This window comes from Aspergillus versicolor (genome assembly GCF_001890125.1).
Source record: "Aspergillus versicolor CBS 583.65 unplaced genomic scaffold ASPVEscaffold_2, whole genome shotgun sequence".
Taxonomy (NCBI): domain Eukaryota; kingdom Fungi; phylum Ascomycota; class Eurotiomycetes; order Eurotiales; family Aspergillaceae; genus Aspergillus; species Aspergillus versicolor.
Genome location: NW_024467525.1, coordinates 218,399 through 236,410, shown reverse-complemented (window position 1 = coordinate 236,410; position 18,012 = coordinate 218,399). Strand labels below are relative to the sequence as shown.

Below are 18,012 nucleotides of genomic sequence, written 5' to 3'. Positions count from 1 at the left end.
GGTATTTGTCGCTGTGGATAAGTCGTCGTCTGCGGCCTGAAGTCAGTCGGTCACGGAGGGGCTCGCAACAACACGAGCCAGCCCTCACGCTGCCGGAACGCATTGATGATTGAGGCTTTGGCTCGATACAGGGAGTACGTTCTTTGTACCTCCTGGTTGAAGTCTGTTTGGATTCCACTCCACGAGTCCAGGATCTGCAACGGTCGATGTCTACTGCAACGCAACCCTTGAGTCCACAGGTTTAATGCGACATACAAAACCGTCAATTCATATAAATGGCTTATTTACAATTCGTCTTTGAAAGTCTCCTCGCTTCCATCCACGTCTCTGTCCTCTGATGCTGGTTCTTCACTCCTGTCTGACCCCCGCTCATCCTCCTGCTCGTGCCCTACCACCCTCTCTTCCTGGTGGTCAACACGCTGCCCGTGTCCCTTGTTCTTGTTGGTTTTTGTATTTGCATCGCCCGCCTGCTGTGTATCGTCTAGCTCCCCCTTCTCTCCCTCATCCTCATCATCATCTGTATCAATTACCCCACGAAGAGAGGAACGCTCTCCGTGGCCTGTAACGATTTCCAGTGTCCAATCCTTGCCCTTTGCCCATTCTTCTAATTTCTTCCTGAAGGACTCGACTTTCTCGGGGTCTAGGTCAAACTTCTTCAGCTCCTCCCTGGACAAGAATTGTACTTCGCCGTTCACCCGTTTCGCAATCACGTCCACCTTTTCCTCGCCGATGGAAGCCACTCGGCCCTTTTCAATTTGCTTGCCTTCAGATCCGACTAACCGCTTGGCACCAACTTCAATTCCCCCAATTACCGGAAATTCTGACGTTTCGGCGGCGTCAACCAGCTTTTGAGACAAGTAGTATTCGTGCAGTGCCTCCCAGTCTGGGACTTCATCTGGAGTGATAATCTCACGGCACTCGATGGTGTGAACTTCCTCTTGTTCGGGTGGTAGAAAGGCAACATCGTTGCATAGGCGGGGTGTATATATAAGCATCAAATATGAGCAGGTGTGAAGCTCCTTGATCCAGGCGATACGGTCTGTTGACTGCGGGTTACAATGGAATTGAACTTCGATCTTCCGGTCCTTTCCCGTGAGATCGCACTGGTCGCCGCTGTCAAGATGTTGGACTAGGTAGCGTGATCCCCCTCTTGTCTGTAACTCCGCCAAGTCCGTGGTCGTCTGTCCCGATTTTGCATCACTTTCTCTCTCGTCCCGGGCATCTTCACGGGGGAATCTGCCCAGTATGAACGAATGAGTAGTTTGGTCCTCAATGGGTGGGTAATTAGGGATACCGGCACCAGATGGAAGCGCATGGAACTGCTTGACTTGGTTCTTGTAGCAGAACGAGTATGACCACCAACCCGAGATGTAGTAAAGGCATCTGCCCTCCATCTCCCGTAGGAGTTCCAGGCCACGGTCTGTTGCACGCGCGAGTTCTTTACGCTCCTCGTCTTCATTGACCTCAGGCTTCGTTTGGTTGCCATCACTGTCTTCTACCACGGGGATCTGGCAGAGATATCGCTGATCTTCGAGAACCAACTCCTCGTAGGAAAGAGTGACATCATCCCCAGATGACGCATCCCGTATCGGATCGTAAGTATTGTCTTTTAACGGAGCTTGTTCGTGGGTGTCTCTCTTGTCAGCGGCTAAGGAGCCGCTATGCGGAGTTTGCTCTAGGAAGGCGCGCGCCTGAGAATCGAGAATGTAGCCATCAGGGAAATGGAGTCGGAACTACAGATGTGCATGGTTAGCATGGGGGACAAGGAGGCTTTGACGATGGTTTATGATTCACCTGAGGAAATGCTAGAAGATCATCATTGATATTGAACTTTCTGTTGGCCCATGCACCAGAACTTGCACACGTTAGCACAAGCAGGGAGGCTATTAATCTCGACTGGCCGCGCATTTGGAGTGGAGTGTATGATCTCGATGTCCCCAAGGAAGCGATTTGCGCAAGAGATATGGCCAGTTTACCCACGGTGGGGAATTCCGTAAGTGACGACGATCGCCAAGTAGGAAATGAATTGATATTAGAGAAATTGAATAAATTATAGCTATATCTGAGAGGAAACAGGGCAGCCAAGCAAGATGTTGAATGTTGATGACAGCTGTGAGGTTGATCTTATCAGCACGTGCCAGCCGTTATCTTCATCTTTCCATATCGAGATAGCGTCTCCCAATACAATTTTGCACCAAGAGAGTCTAAAATAATAAGAAATCAAGAAAAGCTGTAAGTGGGCTTACTATTTAATGTATAATTGATTAGACAAGTAAATAAACATCCTTCTTATGTTATCCAACAATGACTAGCAGTCAGTACAGATGATTCATGCTTGCAAATGTAAAGCCCCCCAGTGGAATCCCAGGTCTTGGCGTCGCTGACAGGAATCTTTGTCAGACCTCGCTATTTCCGCTTTGGGCCACGGAACCGTAAATCCAGCTTAACTAATTGTCACTCAGCAAGATCTCGCCGCAATGATGGGAGAGATCGAGCGGCTTAGTCGCTTCGGGAGATGGAGCCAAACCTGCAGAGGGGGAAAGCAAATGCTTATTCGAGAATTATATAAAGTGACTAAATTCCCCTTGTAGTTCTGTCGAGGATCTTCCACCACGTTCCCACCTCTCTCAAGCAAAAGTATAAATAGCCGCATTCGAAGCCGATGAAACTGCTCTGCTCCATTTTTGTTGGCATCGCAGCAATTGTCTTTACTACTCTCAAGTTCAATCCAGACTTGAACATCCGTGTCGACTTTGACCTTCTAAAAGACTTCACTTCGCGACTACAGACCTACTACACTACGACACCTACAAAGGAACCCATTCCACCAATTACTCCTAGCGACCCTATCACCCTCAGAATGTCCGTGCCCCGCACAATCCGCACTGCCTTCCTCGCAATCGAGCAAGCCGAAGGCGCAGGCGCGCGCGTCCGCCGCTCAATTGGCACTGCTAAGCTCCGCAATTTCTCGCCCTTCCTCATGCTCGACCACTTCAGCATTGGCAAGGGCGCCGGCTTCCCGGACCACCCCCACCGCGGGCAAGAAACGATCACCTACCTGCTCTCCGGCGGCGTCGACCATGAAGATTTCGCAGGGAACAAGGGAACCATTGGGCCCGGCGACCTGCAGTTCATGACGGCCGGCAAGGGGATAATGCACGCGGAAATGCCGCACGAGAACCCAGACGGTAGTCCCAATGTCGGCATGCAGCTGTGGGTTGATCTACCCAAGACGCTGAAGATGTGCGAGCCGCGGTACCGTGATCTGAGGGCTAGTGAAATCCCCGTTGCAAGTGTCGACCAGGGCCGTGTCACCGTTAAAGTTATTTCGGGCCAGAGTCATGGTGTGGACTCCGTTCGGGATTTGGCATATACCCCTGTTTGGCTCCTCGATATGACTATCAAGCCTGGCGGCCGGATCTCCCAAGTACTTCCAGTTGGGTGGAATGCGTTTGCTTATACGTTATCGGGCAACACAGTGTTTGGATCGCGGGACTCGACGCAGTTGGTGAAGCAGTTCCATAATGTTGTTTTCGACCAGGCGGGAGATTATGTCGAGGCCTCGGTGCCGGATAATGCCCAGGAGGAGTCGAGGTTCATTCTTGTTGCTGGACAGCCGCTGGACCAGAAGGTTGTGCAGTATGGACCGTTTGTCTTGACGAGTCAGGAGGAGGTCTACCAAGCTATGCTTGATTTCCAGACTGGTGCAAATGGATTCGAGAGAGTCCGTGGATGGGAGAGCGAGATTGGGAAGCGAATGAAAGGTTTCTAGTCTCCGTTTTCTTATCTAATCATTATAGTTACAATGCCGATGATTGTTTGTATATAGATACTCCTTATGGCGTTAGCTTTAGCTTTGGATTTTGTATAAAATGTTCAATACAGGTTATGAAGCTTTCTTTCAGATCTAACGGGGGCCTTCCATTCGTAGATCATTCTTTGATTAGTAGATAATACAAGAAATTCCACATTGCAGTGCGCTATATCAAGTTACAAGATAAGAAAAAGTAGACTAGAGAGGGAAGATCCACTGCCAATGACAAATATCCAAAACTGGAATATGAAGTCATACGTCGTATAGCACTGCCCTGGCAGTTTCAATACGACCCAATATTAGATTGGCCGACCCTCGGGGCGCGTGTGTTCCCCGATTGCGAACACTGTGTCTACACAGCGTCAAACGCCGGTTTAACAGGGAGTTACAAGGTGCACCTATTTCGCAAAGTGCAAGTCATAGCCGAGCCATTTACGTGCGTTCACACCGGCGACATCTAGACCGGGAGTTCCATAGGTTAAGGGTGCGAAGAACCAGAATCCCCAAATGGTAGCGGCCAAAATTATCGAGGTTGCAAACCAGCCGGCAAGGACGGAATTCAAGCCCATGCGCTCTCTCGCGGTGACGAAACGCCTGATCTTCGCCTTGCCCGTGGGGTCATCTGCAGCTATTGGTATTGTCGCTGGGACCGAAATCGGCTGGATGTTGAAAATGAATTCGATCAGCGCGCCAGTCACAAGAGCCGATGCAACATGTGCAGGCAGGTAATGATGCAGGAAACGCTGGCGACCCATCAACCAGAAGGGGAAATAATGCGCGGCCCAGCACAAAAACAAGAAGCCGGTGCTGTTATATAGGCGCGAACGAGAGCCGGTGCCCCAGACTAGAAAAGGTTAGTATGGCATAAACGGAGTGGCGCGAGGTATCAACTTACTCTCTTCAACAGCATCCACTCCACGACGAAGGGAAAGCTGATCAGCGCCAATAACGCCGGCAAACACAGCGAGGAGACTGCTGGATATCCACCATCCAACTGGATTGCCGAGGAAGTAAATTTGCTCGCGAGTGTCGTTCTTGGTCCAGAAGCTGACACCACGCAGAAGGAACGGCCACTGGAACGGCTCGCTGGCGTAAGGGTGGCTACTAGTCAGGGCATTGTTGTGGAAAAACATAGCTCGCTGCAGTTCAATGTACTTCCTCCAGAAGGGCATATGCTTAACCTTGCGCTCTTCCTTATTGCGGCGCGGACTATCCTCTTCCAAGGACTCAACAGCCTCCACAAACCAGATGTTGCTGCCTTGAAGAACATTCTTATTGCCGTTGATTTCGGCCTGCTTGAAAGCCCAATCAGGTAACGGTGACGTGTGAGTCCACATAGCGACCTTGGTTGGCACATGGACCAATTTAAATTGGCTGGAAAGCGTCCGGAATTCCTGTTTAGATTTGCCATGTTCAACTTTGATTTCGAAGAGTGTGTCGTTATGTCTCTTGTCATCGGCGAGCTCGTGAGAGACGGTGGTGAACTCTTGGTTCGTAGGGTAATAAGGCGATGCGACGTCGTGAGTAAGGAGAATGGTATCGGTAGCCACGTGGCGGAGCTGGACAACATCGCCATTGCGTACCTTCTTACTCTTCTCGTCACTTGCATCCAACGGAACAGTGGGGATGATTTGCCAGTGGTTATTGGTATCATTGTAAGGGTACCCGGTCACTTGCTGGCCCTGGCTGGAGATACGTCCATCGTCGTAACGCAGTGGGTATGTGTCCGGATGACTGTGTAAGAAGACCTTCGTATCTTTGTGTCGCATGGAAATCGTGTCGAAGTATTCAATACTAACAGATTGCGCAGACATGGCATTGTCACTCAGCGTTTCCTGGAAAGCAGGTGTCATGAAATCATCGCCAGGGCCAGAGTGTGTCAGAATGGCGAAGTGAACCTGGAACCAGAACAGATAGAAGAAGAATGGAATAACGATGAGGGAGACGAAGCGGGCTGCAAAGTGCTTGCTCCATTCGATCATGCTAAGAGCGCCGCCGGGTCGTCGGATGTCCAGCAAGTTCCACAGGTCAACCAACACAGCTGCACCAATGGTGACAAAAGTGAAGACACCAACGTACTTGGTAGAAATAACGCAGCTCAGCGAGACACCAGTCAAGAGAAGCCACTTCCACCATTTCCGTCCGAAGGCCTCATGGCGCAGTTTGTAGAACCGAACGTAGCACAAGATACTCAGAGCCATGGTGATGACTAGAGTGGAGTCTAATAAGATCAGTCGGTCTTCACCGATATGGGCATTGTCAAACAGGACAAGGCCCGAAGCTAGGACGCAGGCTGGAAGCGAGTATCCAGACTCCCACATAATCAGAAACACCACGGGGATTGTGAGGGCGCCCAGAATGGCGGGCATGGCGCGGAGGGCGACATAGGGAACCTTGTTTTCGATGTACGATTCACCAATGTTTTCGAATAGATAGTGGCCGTCATAACCGACCAACCACCCTGTGAATGCGAGCAGGAGTTTGGCGAACGGGGGGTGAACGTCGAAAAAGTAGGTCCGTCGTAGATAGTAGGAAGCGAACTAATGAGCAGGCCAGCATGTCAGTTACATATCCCGCTCCTCTGCAAGTGCACAGGTGTAAATACCTTTCCAAAATGCACTTCGTCAAAAACAACCTGGTCGGGGTAGGAAATCTTGTAGAATCGAGTGATGAAAGCCAGCACGGTCAGAATGGTAATGGCCAGCCGATAGTCCCATTCTGACGAGCGAGGCGGAGCTGCTCTCAATTGAGAGGACGAAGGAGCGGAAGAACGGTCGAAGGGCGCTGGAGAGTCCTCCTTCTTGCCGCCCCTCTTCCGAAGAGAGGGCGAGGAAGACATAATCACCAAGCCAAAACAACAGGGATCAAGGAAAGTACGAATAGAACTGCGACAGCAGGGAGTTAGCAGCGGCCGAGGACAGCGCGGAGGTTTTGGGGAAGGACAAGCTCACAGTTCAAAATATAAGCTACAAAATAGTTTAAGAAACCGGCATAATCGAATTGCGGTGGTCTTGGGGCTGGCAATGGTCTGGATTGCGTGTCTTCAGCGCGGACCCGGAACGGAACAAGTAAAGGCCCCTTTGAGTTCGGGGCCAAACAGGTGAGCTTCAAGTGAAGCTTCTGACTACGTAATTCCCAAAACTCAGGGGCTTCCGGGCTAGGTTACTGCTTTTTTTTTTAAAAAAAAAAAAAAATAANTGCTCAGGGACGAGGTGGATAAAAAAAAAAAAAAAAAAAAAAAAAAAAAAAAAAAAAAAAAAAAAAAAAAAGGCTCAAATTTGTATGTTTCAATTTCATCTGGAAATAATATGCTCTACCTGGACTACGCCAATTGTAAATTGATGGCAGAACATGAAAGCGATGACCAAGATATGTCGGATATTCGAATGCGGCTCAATGCTCCAAATGCTCCAGTAATGCGGGAATATGATAGTACCAATCTGAAAGGTTCACAAATATACAGTAACAAATCGTGTCTCGGGAGGGGCGTTCCAAATCAGTCATCGTCAGACAAGTTCAAGAGATCCAGCTCCGTTTGAACCAACGATTGAAAGTCAGCTCTGGATACGCCGGTCGCTTTAGCGAGGCGGAATAAGCTCTTGATGTTTGAACTGATGTGCTGCTTCACGCCTATCTCGTATGTCGACTGGCTTTCTGCTTCTTGCTCAAGTTTTGATACGGAGTTGGAAGACGACGCAGATTCCGGTCGGGGATGGCTCAACGGCATTCCGTTCGACTGGCTTGTATGTTCGTAAGATGCCGACTCCCCATTTTCCGTGTTCCGGTTGGCAAGCTCCGCAAGTATATCTCCGCCGAGCGAAGTTGGCCCAAGCTCCGGGTGCTCTTCGTCCGGGTCATGGCTGTCCAATGCGGGTTGCACATCCGCATATCGGGAGAAGTAAGAAGACTCTGACGGGCCCGGGCCCTGCTGTTGCAGCGCAGATGTCAATGCCGCTGGGGGTGCGTTCTTCGCTGAAGGTGTGCGTCCGGGTGTAGCATCGTATCGAGCCCAGTAGTCATCGTCATCGTCCTCTTCTTCCTGTGCTGGTGCTGCCCTTTCATTGTTCTCCGCTGCCTTTAAAGCATCTTCCACCAGCTTTTCCTTCTCTCGCGCATTTGCATCTCCGACAGAAATGGACCAGGCATTATCATCTTCTCCCAACCCCTCATGAGGAAGCACTTCCACAATCCGCCAGCCTGGCTCAGCCTCCTTCGGGCACCATAGATACACAACCTTCAGCTCATAATCCGTGACAAGGACACGAGATTGGAGAGTTTCCTCGTCCACACGTCTGTAGGTCACCGGGATAGCGTCGGGCAAGTCGATCTCCCCCGACACCGGATGAGGCTCAAAGTTGGCGCCATCGATCAACGACTGAAGTCGCTCTGCCTTTCCAGAGTCCCAGCACAGTAGACGGAGCCATGATTCTGTTGGCGATGCGTTCACCGAACTAAGGATCTGGACTCTCTGGCGCAGAATTGGTGCGAGCAGCGGAAGTAGAGCTGGTGGGGGTTGCGGGGAGACAAACGCCGTTGGAAGGCAGGCGAGTAGCGGGGGTAGTAGAGCGCGAGGGTCCGGGGGAGGAATAAATTCAACCATTATAACGGGCTTCGTATGGTTGCTGCCCGTTGTACGGACAGACTGCGTAGTTTTAAATATGGTCTGGTCAGACGATAGATAAGCCGTGCAGGAATTGCTTCAGGACTGTCAATGGCGGTGAGTCTGCAGCGAAAAGCAGATCAAGGGGATAAATAGCAAGCAGCCCCGGCGAAAGTGGTCAAGGCAAAGACGAGGGAGACCCCATGATTCGAGACAGGGCCGCCGTGGCACCAACTTATGCAGAGTCCTGGAACTCACAGGGTTCATGGCTGTCTCTGTCACTCCCTTCGTCCGAAGAAAAGCGGGCGGGCGAGAGGCTGCGGGGTCGAGATCCAGATCCACTATCGATAGCATCGGCAAATGATGCCCCCGGGTTGGACAACAATAACCTCTATGGAAGCTTTTCCGAGATGTGAGCTTTGAGCCTTGAATAATAGTGAAGGAGTCGAGTGTAAGATGCTAAGTCCAAGTTGCATGAGTCCATCTCCCAAGTGAGGCTAAGAATGCACGCCCTCCTAGTTGACGACAGCAAATGAGATTCACTATTTGATCAGCCAACGGGTATCATTATCATACACAAAGTCATTATTCATAAATTCATTATTGCACCGCAGCTTCTTTGAGTCTTTGTTTGCGTCGTTTGCGGAGGACAAAAGCAAAGATGCCGAGCGCCACCAAAAGAACCAGGCTCCCCAGACCAGCGACCAAGCCGATGAACAACGACTTATGGTTATCTATCCATGACGAATTGCCACTTCCATGCTGCGATAAAGAGCAGGAATCTTCATCCTTCCACTGGCAAGTCGTTGGGTCGCAGCAGCGCGCCCCAGACTCATCGCATGAGTCCCCTCCGCAGTCGCACGCCTCGCCAGTCTCAACAATCCCATTACCACATTGACCGTCTGGGAGATTCACCTTACCTCCCAGCTCCTCTACTTCCTTGGGGGTAACGAGGCATTGCGTGTCGATGGCGGCCTGGCTTATCTTAGAGCAGATGCTTCCCACTGTGCATGCCGAGAAGCCTGTTATTCTTTTGTGGGCAATCGGATTCATTAGGTATTCCTCTTTGGCATCGCATACGGACGATGACAACGGGCAGCAATCCTCAGATGGATCCTGGTTAGAGGAGCAACTGTCAGAACTGCAGTCATGATTTGCACCGAACATGTGGGCGGACTCGTGACTAGCCATAGCCAAGTTAGCAACGGATGTCAATAGCATTTGATTGAGACGAAAGAGAGAAGACAAGACTCACGCGAACACCTGCCATTCAGTTTTGGAATGAGCAACGACATTGGCCCCAGTTCCGGACCCGAACGGATCATACTGTGTCTTGCATACTTGTCCCACCCAAGATTCGCCTACTTCGCCAGCTGGAGGCACGCAACCTGTCATAAGCGTCCAGAAAGCATTGGTATCCTGAACGGTACTCCTCCAATCACCGAATTTATTCAGCCGCGAGCTCAAATCGCCTGTCGAGCAGGGCATATTCCATTGATGCGCGGCAGGCGTGCTGTTTGAACATTCCGACTCGCTCATCACCATATCTTGAATTGCCAGGGCTATGTTGAAGCTGCTTTCAAAGACAACGGATGCCGTGTTTACAACATTAATGACATTACGCCTCGCATCCGCATCAGAGTCGAACGAATTCCTGTACGAGCAGTCGATTGCAATCCCAATATACGCAACCCGTTCCGTATCGAAGCAGTCGGACGAGCTCCCAAATCCCGATGTGGTTTCACTCGACGAAGTCTGTCGTTTGTGAAAAACCGACCCTGGGGCAGTCATACATCCGGTTCCGTTCGAAGCAAGCCCTGCCGAGTCTGTCGAGTCTATGGCCGAAGCTGGATAGACTTTGAGTTCTCCACCCTTAGCAGTACCGGATGAGCCAGCATCCTGCGTTTGGATCTCAAATACTTCGTCTGATATTGTGAATGTGCCTTCAAACAATGGGGACGGTCCTTCTCGAGTGACCATTAACCTCGCCCATCCAACCTCGTTCCAAGGCTGGCCAGGCAGCTTTGTCCATACCGCGCCTTTAGTGACATCGTACGACTGTTCTGGGATCGGCTCTGCATCCTCGATATTTTGGCCGCTGTCTAAATAGCGGATTCGTGTTTCTTGCGTGATGAGGCCCCGGTTCGGCTCCAATACAAATGCTACCTGCTGGTCGTATCCGTCAAATTCGGCAGTTATGTTAAACGCTGAACGCCCTGCGATCGTATGGGACGGGGTGTTTATAACAGGATGAGATAGGCGAAAAGAAGACTCTCCGAAAAAACCTATCGATATCCACATAAGCGAGTGCAATCAAAAACTCATTTCCTTTGGGTATGTCTACCTGCCGCGCCTGACGGGGGCACATAAAGTGCTAGAAGGGCTGCAAAGCTGCAGAGACACTTCATGCTGGCCGACTATTCCTGGGAATTGTGTGAAGGGCCATAATAAGGACCCGTACTGATGTATTTGGGTGAGTACATCATGTTTCCTGCTCGGGAACGACAGAATATTAAGCGCTTATATACAAAGAACCACCAAGCTAACATCACAGCCCCAGGGAGTTTGAACGGCGCATCCACCAGAATCCTGCGTATCTTACACTAACCGATAGGCCCCATTTGTCATTAGACTACACCGTAGGATACATTTCTGCCTTGTGCGTCAAGGGGCCGTCAAGGCTGTCGCCCGGCCCGCTCAGATTGGGGGGCCAAATGGTCTCTAGTTCCTGGGCAAACATGGCCTTTAGACAAGGCGACAAGGGAGCCTCGTCTAGTCTGACTTACTTCTGCCTCGGAAATGGAAACAGGAAACCCCCAGGTACATTTGAGGGTGGATAGCCCAATCAAACAGAATGACCAGGCGCGAACTGGGCAGCGCTTTCTGAGGCCATCACCAGACGGCGAATCCGTATCAAGGGAATGACAAGCCACGAGCTATGGATAATCAGGAAGCTCCATCTGGTTTTTTTTTTCGATTGGCTCGGGATCTTCCATGTGGAGGAGGTCGGAGAAGTCGGAAGAGCTGCCTGCATTTCAATTTCACTTGGATAGAAGCGCCCGGATTTATCAGAGCGACGATCTTTATTTATCCATGGATCGTGGTGTCGCGACCGGACACAGCCTCATTCCGAGCCTGCGCTAGCCAGTAAGCAATATAGAGAGTAAGCAGACAGTCGAGCCGGGAAATAGTGAACCATGGTTGGTTTTGAATAAGCAACAAACAGGCACCGATTGAGGCGGAGCTGCCCAGGGCTGCACTGACCATCCATGAGGCTTTAATGACTCGGCCCTAATTGCTGCAGTTTCAAATCTCAAGAGCTTGGTAGAACCTCAAATGGCACGAATCTCCAGAATCTAAATGCTAAGATATGCGAGAGCATGTGCTGGAGAGAAAAGATCAACCCTTGTGCAATGCTCCGGAGTGAGAGACAGCAATGTGAAATATATCATATATGCTAGCAATCTCTTGGAATCATCAAATAGCAAGTATTAAAAGCGAAAGATAGTTGTATTTTCAGGCAGCTTGCACAAAAGGCACAAGTGAAGCCATCCTCATGCTTATCTTCCATGTCGTGATGGAGTTACACTGGTTTCTGCAGCCTCAGCCCCTCTCCAGCTTCACTTTCCCTTTTCCTTCTTCGCTCTTCTTCCTCTCACTTCGCTGCACACAAAATGGTGCACAACCATCGCCAGCAATTGACATCTGTGAAGACTGCCTCCGTCGCCGATCAGACAGTTGACTTTGGGGAAACAGGAACACCCGAGCATAATAATGATGAAGGGTCATCGATTCCCACGGAATGGGAGCATCTCGAGTCGAGAATCCGCCGAAAAACCGACCTACGGCTCTGCTCCATCGCCGGGATCCTGTGCAGTCTCAACCTGCTGGACTCGGGGATTCTCGCATCCGCGTCAGTCACGACGTTGCTGGATGATCTCGACCTACAGGGCCAACGGTACTCGGTGTCAATATTCATCTTCACCGTCGCCAGCGTCGTCTTCCAGCTCCCTTGCACCGTCGCTGTGCGATGGGTCGGCCCACGGATCTGGTTTGCCGCTATCACGTTCTGCTTCGGATTGGTCACCCTATGCTCAGCGTTCGTCCAAACCTGGCGCCAGATGATCGCCGCCCGTATACTCCTAGGCATTTGCATGTCAGGGATCTATCCCGGTTTGACGTACCTCGTCAGCACATGGTACACCAGGCAGGAACAGCAACTCCGCTTTGCTTTCCTGCAGTCTGGAGAAGTCGCTGCGCTCGCAACGGGCTATATCGTGAACTATGGACTGAATTAACTCCACGGCAAAGCTGGGTTAGAGGGCTGGCGTTGGATGTACCTGGTCCAAGGTCTGATCACCTGCGTTATCGGAATCATAACGTATTGGTGGATAGTCGACTTCCCTGAGAACGCGCGTAGAAGCTTCTACTTTCTGACAGAGGCGGAGGCGGAACACGCCGTCCAACGTATTCAGGCTGATCGTGGTGACGTCGTCCCCGATCCTTTCGAATGGCGCAAGGTCCTCGTTAACTTTACGGATCCGAAACTATACGGCTTCGCTTGCTTGTACTTCCTGCTCAATATTGTCTCAACCGCTCTAAACTACTTTCTCCCTCAGATCCTTCAATCCGGAATGGGGTTTTCTAGTAATGAGTCCATTCTCCTCTCAACCCCGGTAACAAATCCTAAGTCCCTCCCCCCTAAAGCAAGAATCAATGACACTAACCCCAACATCCAGCCATACTACTGGTCCATCATTCCAGTCCTCTTCACCTCTCTCCTCGGCGACACCTACCTCATCCGCGGGCCCCTCATCACATTCAACGCCCTGTGCCTTATAGCAGGGTACCTAATGTTCGGGCTCCCCATCTCAACCCAGGTAACAGTACGCTACATCGGCACCTTTCTAGCCACAGGTGCATACGTGTCTAACTGGGCGGCCCTCAACGCCTTCATGGCGAACAATGTCGTCGGCCAATGGAAGCGCGCTACGACCGCCGCTGCAGTTGCTGCTTGCAACGGGCTGGGCTCCATTGCGGGCAGCTATATCGTGAGACAGCAGGAGGCGCCGGGGTACCAGACTGCAGTGTGGGTTTCGATTGGGTACGTTGCTTCTTCCTTCTTTAACCAATATCGAATATTACATTGTGTCTCTGTCTAACTTTGGCGTGCTGTGGTTGCTGTGGTTGCTGCTGCTGCTTAGATCGCATATCCTTATGATTGTGATTGTGGGGATGTTTATGGTGGGTTTTTATCTCAGCAATACTCGCCAGAAGCATGGCGCCGTGCTTCAGAATACCGTAGGGGCTGCTTTATCCTCTGGATTATGTCTTGGATATTATGCTTACGGTTTCTGGCACAGGTCGGTTTCAAATATACATATTAATTGGCTTGCCCTAACATTCAGGGGATCGATACGGGCATGGCTGGGATAGAGAAATAAATAGACATCTATATAAAATGCTTTATATGACGGTAAGAGTTTAGCCAGCCTTGAGTTGTGCTATGGCACGTAGTCTGGTCCCCAGCTCGGGGGATTTAGAGGGTGATAAGTTGCTGCTCGCAACGCGCAGTTCTAGATCGCAAGAGATGACCACGGGAGGTTCCATAATTTGAGAATTGCTACACACATAAGTCATTCCAAAGCCTTTGAAGAAATTCTAGCGCACTCGGCTTGATTTATCTCCTGCAGGGAGTACATTCGTGTTCGCCCGAGAGCCAGTCATATCGTAAGTACTTGATAATACATGTTGAGCTCGTTAAGAGGCAAACGACTAGCTTGCCCTAGGCTCGAGTTAAAGTAATGTAATGATTGCAAAAGTAAGATACCGGACCAAAGACGGCGTGTATCGGTTAAAAGACGAAAGATTGATCCTCACCAATGTGAAGACCGGGGAATCGTTCAACGTAGACTATTCCATGCAATGTGTCAAAACGCTCAATTTAAACAGACAAAGAACCGAATTCTAACGATTAGGAGACTGTGACATCGGATGATGATTGGGATCCACTTAGATGGGCGGTTCTTGGATCTTTCGTGCCATTTGCCGTTGATGTATTTGGCGGTTGCTGTTCAACGGTACGGTTCACCAAGGTTGTCTGTTCCGCTTGCAGCTGCTCAATTCGTTGTGGCCGCCACCTGGATAAGACTTTCCCAGCAGATGGACGTGACTCCTCGTCTAGAGAGCAATTCAGCAGCTGAGAGGGAAAGTATTGGGGAAGATGCAAAAAAAGGGGCTTACAGTTCTGATAGACTTCTTCCAAGGCGTCGAGACATATTTCCCGCGCCGGAGGGCGGAACATGATCAAGTACCTAACAATTGTCAGTTTAATGGACTCGGGAACTGAAATAATGTGGGCCAGCCGTACATGAAGGATTGGACGCAAAGGTTCACTCGCTCAGGATCCTTCGCAAGGCTGGCTATGCGTTTGGCGATTGGGATCGTCACTTCTGGAATTTCACTTAGAAACCGGATGAAGATTTTGATATCCCGAGAATCCAGGTAAGGCAAAAAGCCGTCCAGCAGCCGTAATACCCAGTGGTCATAATGCAGCTGCACCGAAACCTCTTCGTCCTCGTCTGCTCTATTAGAGGAAGCAGCCTTCATTTGAAGACGGTCGTTGTACCATTCCTCGTTGAGCCACATGATACCAACATTCACTCGCCCCCTAAAGTCTTCAAGTATATAGCGGTAGAGAGTTTCTCGTATTGTATCCGAAATCGTAGGTTTCTTTCTACTCGAACCATCTGTTTCCTGTTTCGGTCCCTCTAACCCAGCCGGAGCTCGAGTTGCAAGCCGGGTGAGTAATGTAACCCAGGCATCACGGTCGAACGTACTGCCTGCTAACCTGGAGAAACCAAGTTGTTGGCCTTGGCCCTTCACGACGTTTGGAGCTAATGTGGTTGACCCAAGCATGCCAAAAACTCGGGATACGGCACCCCGACCGGCTTCTGCTGCTTGTTCCTCACTTAATGGAGGAGGGCGTGGCAAGACAAACGGTCCGAGAGAAACAAGGTCGGGCTGTTCCGCTGGTAGATCAGCCGACAGTGCACCGGGCTGGTCCACAGTTGACGTGGGGATGTCCATAGGATCATATTCGGGCTCGTAATCATCATCATCATCCTCAGCAGTAGGTTGCGGCTGTGTCATTTGTTGTTTAAGGACCGTCTGGTATCGCACCCGTATAGCCTATAACAAAGTCAGTGAAAGCTTTTAATAGTAGTATATTGATCGCTCAGAACATACATCAACCGCTTGATTTAGTGGTGACTGATCAACACGCGCTAGTAGAGGGACAACGATTTTGACTAAGAGGTCTGCTGGTAGTTGTTTTACATCGAACGAGGATAGGCCAGAGTCCTCAGTTAGAGTGAAAAGCTGCGCAAAGCTTACTCTACCTGGCGGAAGTGGCGGTACTTTAATAAGAGGAGGCGTTTCCGCATCCAGTCTCGCTCGTTTAGCAGCATCCAGGCCGTCTGTCGGCTCAGTTGGTAGTCCTCGCTTGCGCGATGCATCATCAACGGGCTCCATGCGAGATTGCATCAGTCGTTCAATATGTTGCTGCATCTTGCTTGCGAGAGGGTGACTAGGGTTCCTGGAGAGCTTTTTTAATACTAATCACTGGGGCTTTTATACTGGTGACCTTTACCTCTTGATAATGTTTATAAGTACAGCTCGAGCCGTCCGTTCCATAGATTTGACACCGACTCGTACGGTAGGCGTCACCGGCGAGCGTGTGTGCCGTGCGGGAAAGAAACCGAGAATAGCATTTACGATCTTGTTCCCAATGGACTGTCGAGTTCGGGCGAGGGCAGCGAGGCAGTTCAATGTTGCATTCACGAGGATAGGATCACTAAGAAAAGCCAAATCGTATTAGGATAGGTTATGAAAACGACCGTAGACGGAACCTACCTTGCATCCTCTTGAAAGACGGTCAAAATCCTGTCTAGCAGCCCTGAGGCTTCTGCTTCGAGATTGGGTAGAGATAGTATGGGGTGGTTTCGAGGAACAATGGCTAAGGACGTCTCATTTTGTTCAGGTCGCTGCGCAAATTGTTAGCTGTGCACAACTTGGTCGGGTCATTGAAGAGCCCAAGTGGTGCATACATACCCTTGGATCAGCTATTAAGCCGTGCGTCTGTACTAAGACAACTCGCTGGGCGAATTTGATGCAGCATACTTTGACGGGGTATGAAAACGAGTCCCACCTCCGTAGAAGATCCTGCTTGATAGCTTCGATGTGTTCCCATGATTGCTTGTCTTCGGGGTGGTTGATACTATAATCATGTCAAGAATTAGTGGCCGTGGTACTCACTGACAGCATGTGTGGGCAGCTCGTGGGGCTTGATAGCCAGCATCTACGTGAGGTGGCCATTTGGGAGTGAATAAAACAAGCATTGGTCACCTACATATGCCTAAAAACCAGCGGATATAAACTGGCAGCGGTCTGGGCTATATTCTTCAAGACCAATTGATCCCCTTCTGGTAATTCCAATATACTCCGCACTGTCTGCAACACATTTGTAGCCAACTGTTCCTTCTGTGCCGCAGCGAACGCGGGACTAGCAAACGTCTCGGCCAGGAACTCGGTTCCCCATCGTCGTAATTCCACTCGCGCGTGTGCACCGATAATTGGGAGGACTCCGTTCACGATCTGAGGGTAAAAAGCGGCGTCCCCTAGGACAAGATTACGAGCAGCATTTAGCTGCGCGATCTGGTCGACGACCTGGTCTCCCGACTGAGCCATGGCGGCTCCGTGCGAGCGAAATAAGAACCAGTTTACCGGCGGAAGGCACGTATGTAATGGGTGGACGATATGGGGTAATATGGGCTCTGTCTACGTTGCGCTGTAGTTTAGGGGGAGTCAACAGTAAGAAGCAAGCAATAGATGTGCGCTCAAGACACGCGCGCGACAACTATGATCGCCGACGAGTAGCTTGCGTTAGGGGGAAATGACAGGATGATCAATCAACCGGGGCGAGGTTTGACTCGAGACCTCGAGAGACGATCCGATGCGGGAGGAAAACGGCAGACTCGTGGCGGAGACGATGGGGGAACAATGGAAGGGATAATGAAAGGTCTCAGTTGACGCCGGAGCTGTTGATGGATGACGGGATTCTCTGCAGGAGCCCGGAGGAGAGTTTGCCCGCTCCGCCTGGTACAACTTCACAACAAAGCAGCCTGGCTGGTGATTGGCGATGGCTGATCGATGGCTGATCGAAGGTGGCTTTCAACTCGGCTTTGAGCAAAGGCACACACTAAGATTGTCACAAGTGACTGAGCTTTTCACTGTTGATCGAGTCTTTGATTCCAGGTACAGACCACGTGACTTGCAAGTATACCGTGCCCAATTGTAGACGATAGTTCAAGTAGAAGACAGAGGGGAATAAACGCTAGGCGATATCGATTCTATTGATATTGCTGCATGCTATATTAGATTTACTTGACTGCCACCCAATTCTTGCCGGTGCCTGTGGGTTGTGCCTGGCGAGAGTCCAGACTTCCAGAACGTCAAAAAGCCAAGACCGGCCCGCGCATCATTCGATTCCTCCGTCGGCTGCAACACTTTCTCGACGTGCTCCCCGACAGCCAAACGC

The 18,012-nt window shown here is 50.5% G+C and overlaps 7 protein-coding genes across 7 annotated transcripts; 2 read left to right on the top strand and 5 right to left on the bottom strand.

Moving 5' to 3' along the window:
• Positions 1-284: 284 nt before the first annotated feature.
• On the bottom strand, positions 285-1,908 carry ASPVEDRAFT_125562 (PRKCSH domain-containing protein; the record flags this gene model as incomplete). Its single annotated transcript, XM_040806280.1, has 2 exons — positions 285-1,733; positions 1,795-1,908. 2 exons carry the CDS (start codon positions 1,906-1,908, stop codon positions 285-287), a joined length of 1,563 nt encoding a protein of 520 aa, XP_040663548.1.
• Positions 1,909-2,461: 553 nt separating this feature from the next.
• On the top strand, positions 2,462-3,981 carry ASPVEDRAFT_37216 (pirin family protein). The gene has a single exon (XM_040811418.1). The coding sequence runs from the start codon at positions 2,663-2,665 to the stop codon at positions 3,770-3,772; it is 1,110 nt and encodes a 369-aa protein (XP_040663547.1). The 5' UTR covers positions 2,462-2,662; the 3' UTR covers positions 3,773-3,981.
• Positions 3,982-4,212: 231 nt separating this feature from the next.
• Positions 4,213-6,653, bottom strand: pmt4 (dolichyl-phosphate-mannose-protein mannosyltransferase; the record flags this gene model as incomplete). The annotated part of the gene is made up of 3 exons (XM_040806130.1): positions 4,213-4,658; positions 4,710-6,354; positions 6,420-6,653. 3 exons carry the CDS (start codon positions 6,651-6,653, stop codon positions 4,213-4,215), a joined length of 2,325 nt encoding a protein of 774 aa, XP_040663546.1.
• Positions 6,654-7,310: 657 nt separating this feature from the next.
• Positions 7,311-8,414, bottom strand: ASPVEDRAFT_124968 (uncharacterized protein; the record flags this gene model as incomplete). Its single annotated transcript, XM_040806232.1, has 1 exon — positions 7,311-8,414. The coding sequence occupies one exon, from the start codon at positions 8,412-8,414 to the stop codon at positions 7,311-7,313; it is 1,104 nt and encodes a 367-aa protein (XP_040663545.1).
• Positions 8,415-9,164: 750 nt separating this feature from the next.
• On the bottom strand, positions 9,165-10,658 carry ASPVEDRAFT_97657 (uncharacterized protein; the record flags this gene model as incomplete). Its single annotated transcript, XM_040818786.1, has 2 exons — positions 9,165-9,597; positions 9,670-10,658. Coding segments are annotated over 2 exons (1,422 nt in total), but the record flags the coding sequence as incomplete, so codon positions are not given.
• A 1,430-nt stretch (positions 10,659-12,088) lies between these two features.
• Positions 12,089-13,850, top strand: ASPVEDRAFT_49728 (putative MFS transporter; the record flags this gene model as incomplete). The annotated part of the gene is made up of 4 exons (XM_040814212.1): positions 12,089-12,691; positions 12,737-13,090; positions 13,154-13,518; positions 13,619-13,850. The coding sequence occupies 4 exons, from the start codon at positions 12,089-12,091 to the stop codon at positions 13,848-13,850; spliced, it is 1,554 nt and encodes a 517-aa protein (XP_040663543.1).
• A 538-nt stretch (positions 13,851-14,388) lies between these two features.
• ASPVEDRAFT_49727 (RNA-processing protein PTA1) lies at positions 14,389-17,162 on the bottom strand (the record flags this gene model as incomplete). Its single annotated transcript, XM_040814211.1, has 8 exons — positions 14,389-14,594; positions 14,658-14,728; positions 14,785-15,605; positions 15,663-16,011; positions 16,066-16,269; positions 16,329-16,459; positions 16,527-16,692; positions 16,825-17,162. The coding sequence occupies 8 exons, from the start codon at positions 17,160-17,162 to the stop codon at positions 14,389-14,391; spliced, it is 2,286 nt and encodes a 761-aa protein (XP_040663542.1).
• Positions 17,163-18,012: the final 850 nt, after the last annotated feature.

What these genes read in the sequence shown, in the direction of transcription:
- ASPVEDRAFT_37216 (XM_040811418.1), top strand. Translation starts at nt 2,663, where the DNA reads ATGAAACTGCTCTGCTCCATTTTTGTTGGCATCGCAGCAATTGTCTTT.